We start from the raw sequence: 5125 nt of genomic DNA on the forward strand, positions 1-5125 counted from the left end.
TTATTTTGTTTTTTTTCCCTTGCATGCCCGAAACAATTTATAAACAAATGAGCTTCGTTAATGAATCTATTTTGATGTCCAGATTGTGAATATGACCTTAAAATTTAAAAATTATTTACTTAACTCAAGGATATGAATGTCTGATCGAACATCAAATCGAAAAAATAAGGGTTAATTTTTTTTTCATTTTTTGGACTAGGTTTTGGGTAGAAATTATGTTTCGTGCGTTTGGTTGCAGACCTCTGGCGGAACGGACGAATGCGTCGTACTTTCTTGAATTTGCGAAACTGCTCTGATACTGCAGTTTTGATTTATAAATTATTGAACATTCATGCAGTTTTGTCTGTGTATAAATCTCTAACTTTGCTCGGTATGAGATAATGAGAAATAAAAATTCTTTAGTTCGGCTAATCTAATGTTGTGTGCCCCCAAACGTAAGCTATTGATAGAGCAACATCTTTGAAGCTCGCAAGTCCTCTCAGGTCACGGGTTTGAATCCGTCTCTGGCAAGTTTCTCGGTAGTGAGAGCGGTCCTCGAATAGTTAGGCACATGAGGGTGGCTAAGAGCTCGTATAATATCCAACGACCATTCCTTATATATATACATGCTTTCACAACAAATAATTAAATCAAAATTTTGAATAAAATTATAATACATAACAATTACGTAGATCAAAATTTTATATAAGACTAAAAAGAATTATAAAAACTACAAACTTTCTTTCGAACAACATCAAGTGTATAAAAAATATTATACAACATGAAAAAAAGGGTATTTTAGAGATTTATACACAAACAACAATTCAAAAATGAATTTTTAAAATAGAACTTTTGGTTCTGAAACAACTGTTTTTACAACAGCAAATTTTCTACAACTTTTGAATTAATAATTCATATTGCCACAAATGTCCCAACACAATAAATGTTGAATAGTTCAATGGTTCAAATAACCTAATAAATATATAAATTTATTAAATATAATTTAAATAAACTAATATTGATATAGTCAATATATAATAATTCAATATAAGACGATAATTTTGAGTTTTTTCTACAATTTTAAAAATAAAAAATTTAAATTATGATAAATTTTCTATGTTTAACTTAAACATCTTATTTTTGATCATTCAATTAAAATTATAAAATTAAATTGAAATCTTATTTTAAATGATCAGTCTTTTAGAAACCGAGTCGTTTCACTAGTTCACCTCTTCAACCCCAATTAAGACCGGTTCAATCATGGCCCTCATACAAAAATGATTCTAGGCTTCGGTCGAATGGCTTGTTCGCCATTGAACTGGTTCAATCCTGATCCAATTACAGGTTTATTTACGTACATTTAAAATTAAGTTTAGATATATAAATACATATTTTTTATCCGTAGTACATGGGTAAGAACTTAAATTTTTTGTTCACATAGAAATTAAGAAAGATTTGAATGAGATGTACGCGTCTTCTATAGTTACTAAAAAATATATATTTTTTTAATATTAGTAGATGTCATTTTTTAAGCAAAATAGTCGTTTTCGAATCTCCAATTTTTTTACAAGGAAATTCTGATATTGACTTTCTTAGATAAACTAAGCCTTTGGACATCCGTAAAATGACATAATTACGTATAGTCTTGAAAGACTTGCCATATGTCATGATCAACAAGAATTATTTTACGAATATTATGCATCCATCTAATTAATGACTATTTATGTTACCCTTGTGCAAGGCCGGCCGTTGATGTAAAATTGTAATTCAATTCAAAATTATTTGAAATATAATTGAGGAAAGAAATAAATGTTAGAGACGAAATTTGTACTATATCAAATCTATAAAAATATTATGGTGAAATTAATTTCTGATATGAGAAGAAATAATATATAAAGATGAAATATATATATATTAATTATGAAAATATTTTCATGATATTATAAAATTATTAGGAGGAAATATTATTACAACACTATCGTAATTTCATTAATTTATTATTTGTACGTACACATCATTTGAGCTGTCCGTTCGCTAACCTAATCCTAACCATCTCTCAACTACCAAATACAACGCTCCCCTCATAAAACCCAACAATCCCTTCCAAAGAACATAGCTTCAGTTTGAGTTCCGAACGTGGCTCTTACCGAAGCCCTTCCTTCCCTTCGTTCTCCACATGAAGCCATTCTTCCCTTCATGGGTCTACGAACTTGCGCTTCTCGCAGCCTTGCTCTGCCAGGAAGCCACACACCGCTCTTTCGAGTGGGTCAAAAACCAGAGCATCTCCAACCTCAGAACTCCTCCGGCCATGCCTTTTAGAAGAGGCCCCTCATTGGAGGCTGAAGTCGAGCGCGAAGCAGCTCAGCCCTCTTTGCCGAAGATGAAGATGCTTGATCTGCCAGAACTAGCCATTGATTGCATTTTGGAAAAGCTTTCACCAGCCGAGCTCTGCAAAATGTCTGGTGTTTGTAGAGATTTGAGGGAAATGTGCACCAGTGATCATCTATGGAAGAGGCATGTGATGGAGAAGTGGAGCAGAGTAATAGGGGAAGCGGCGTGGAGGAAGTGGGAGCTGCAGGATAAGTTAAGGAGGAACCTTTATGTCGGAGATGAAAGTGGAGGAGTCAGTTCGATGGGGTGGATGGAGTGGCTGGGTTGTGTGTGGCCTCTTGCATGGCTTAAGCGCAGGATTGAAGGAGGAAGAAAGCTCAAGAGCATTATGACGGTTGACTCTCTCTTTTCATTCTATCTGGCGCTTGAGAGTGGCAGATTCTCTTTTCCAGCTCAGGTTTACAATCGCCAGGTATTGATTGATAAACGCGATTCTGCTTCTTTATTCATGTTTTAGCTGCCACTCTTTTGTACGTTTTCAAATGTGATTACTTCATCGGTATGGTGTTCTTGTACTAATTTCATGTCTTTTATTGGTCTTCTTTTACAGAATAGAAATGCTGGGTTTTTGTTGTCATGTTACGATGCGGAGATTAGTTACAATTCTCGCACAAACAAGTTCTATGCCAGGTATGAAGCAAACAATAATTTTCTCCTTCCTGGTAATTGTCATGAAAGGGAAATGATTTAGTTTTCTTGCTCTGTTAAAGCTTTAGGATAAGAGGGAGAGGATAATTTATTTGGTGGCTTTTGTTTCTTATTTAATAGGTATCCACCTCATGGTAAAATAGTTCCAGCAATAGAGGAAGTGACATGGGACAGAGTAAGAGCTCCTATTGGTACTTCGGCTCATGATCTTCACATTTCAGACTGCTTAACTGAACTGAATCCTGGTGATCATATTGAGGTTCAGTGGAGAAGGAGCAAAGAGTTCCCATATGGTAATTGCACCAAGCATTTGTCACTATTTATAAATTGTTTTGCACAGCTGACTGCCTTTAGTGTGTAGAGATGAGCAGCGCTCAAAATGTATCTTTTGCAATTAATTTTGGTTTTTTTTTGGCAGGTTGGTGGTATGGAGTTGTTGGTCATTTGGAGGTTTGTGACAGAAGTGAAAATCGCTGCGGTTGTTATGATAACGGTACATGTTTTATCACTTTTACTTATATTTACTTTTCTTCATCAAAGCCTAAAGAATTTAAGAGGAAATACAACTTTCAATCCAGATATACAGGACTAGTTGCTATTTCATTAATTCATAAATTAAAAACTGTAACTCTTAAGAGTTTTTGCTTAAGGGAAAGCATTACCCGAAGCCTATGCTGAGTGATTGAAGCTCATTCTTTCCACTGTTTTCTTTACCGCAAACTCTTTGACAATCCTTCATCAGTGTCTTCTTGTAGTTAAACTCTAGGAAGTATCAATATGACAATTTCAAAGCCACAATGCCTTTTTCGCTGTTATCAATATTGGAAGTTTTCATTGCATACCACTTTATTCGTTTGTATTTACATATAGAACTCCTAAACTTTAACTTTTACATACTTCACCTTGTCTACGCATGAAAACTATATATTTCATTTCGTAGATGCTAAATTAGTGATTTTTATGTATAAATGTAAAATGTAAAGTTAATTTGTTATATATATATAAATATGTAATAATTTGGCAATCTCTGCATGTAAATGCCCCCTTTTTTCTGCTTGGCAGTTTTGTACAAGTTTGCTGACTATTAGATTCCATATTTTCGAAGTACAACATATGGCTATGAATCTCACTTCCGAGTCTTTTCAATGCAGACAACATTGTGCTAGAGTTCAACCATTACGCTCCTGGATCGAGATGGAGGAAGAAAATCATTAACCGAAATGAACATAGAGAAGATGGAAGCGAAGATGGTTTTTATGGAGGAATTAGGAAGGTTCAAAAGAAGGAAGATATCTCTGTGTGAAAGCAGTTCTGACCACCTGAAGTTCAGGACTAACTTCTACTCCCTTCTTCTCTCTTACACTTTTGACTCACTACAAGGTGGTAATCCTTGGACTAGTAAAATGGCATATCCACAGCAAGCGGGAGTTTGTTGATTTATGGTTGTTTCAGGTAGATTTCTATAATTTGAATGGATGACCGTGAAATCATAGTTGATGTAACTTAAATTTATTTGGGGTGGCTACAATTTTTTGGTAAATGTGATAGTAATTTTGTCATGAAAAAAAAACTATTTTTTCATCACAGATGTTTAGAAAGCAGTAAAAAAGCAGTGGTCATGCAAAGGTATGATACTAGCTTAAAAGAAAAGCAGTGAAAAAATTGCTTAAATTTTGGTTATTTATTTCAACTTTAATAAAAGTTGATTTAATTGGAGAAAAGTGTGATCTCTTCTCAAATTAATAAAATTATTGATATACTTGGTATTCCTACTAAATCTCTTCCAATAAATACCTTGGAGTGCCCAAATATAAAGGGAAGAGCCAATACATTATTTGATGATATTATTATGGAAGTGTGTAACATATTGGATAGTTGGGGCTTTCTATTGCCTTCCATGGGTGGTCGATTCACATTTATCAAAAGTGTTTTATGTTTTCTCCCTATGTATATTTTGAAATCAATTAATTTTAACTTAGCAATGTGTTTTAATTTGGAGCTAATCATTAATAAATTTTTCTAGGGTTATGATAACACTAAGACTTTTTTCTTATGGTCCTCTTGGAATAAAATGTGTTTGTCTATGGATGAAGGAGGGCTTTGGTGT

General features: G+C 33.8%; 1 protein-coding gene across 1 annotated transcript; it reads left to right on the forward strand.

The window, feature by feature from the left end:
• The first annotated feature begins 2083 nt into the window (after positions 1 to 2083).
• On the forward strand, positions 2084 to 4905 carry LOC110036400 (F-box protein At2g26850-like). Its single transcript, XM_020740834.1, has 5 exons — positions 2084 to 2782; positions 2921 to 3000; positions 3139 to 3311; positions 3437 to 3511; positions 4170 to 4905. Exons 1-5 carry the CDS (start codon positions 2156 to 2158, stop codon positions 4319 to 4321), a joined length of 1107 nt encoding a protein of 368 aa, XP_020596493.1. The 5' UTR covers positions 2084 to 2155; the 3' UTR covers positions 4322 to 4905.
• The last annotated feature ends 220 nt before the right edge of the window (positions 4906 to 5125 follow it).

The sequence above is a fragment of the Phalaenopsis equestris genome, unplaced genomic scaffold (genome assembly GCF_001263595.1).
Source record: "Phalaenopsis equestris unplaced genomic scaffold, ASM126359v1 Scaffold206011, whole genome shotgun sequence".
Lineage (NCBI taxonomy): Eukaryota > Viridiplantae > Streptophyta > Magnoliopsida > Asparagales > Orchidaceae > Phalaenopsis > Phalaenopsis equestris.

What these genes read in the sequence shown, in the direction of transcription:
- LOC110036400 (XM_020740834.1), top strand. Translation starts at nt 2,156, where the DNA reads ATGAAGCCATTCTTCCCTTCATGGGTCTACGAACTTGCGCTTCTCGCA. An exon ending in GAGCAAAGAGTTCCCATATG is followed by an intron (nt 3,312 to 3,436) that starts GTAATTGCACCA and finishes TTTTTTTGGCAG; the next exon opens with GTTGGTGGTATGGAGTTGTT. An exon ending in CTGCGGTTGTTATGATAACG is followed by an intron (nt 3,512 to 4,169) that starts GTACATGTTTTA and finishes TTTTCAATGCAG; the next exon opens with ACAACATTGTGCTAGAGTTC.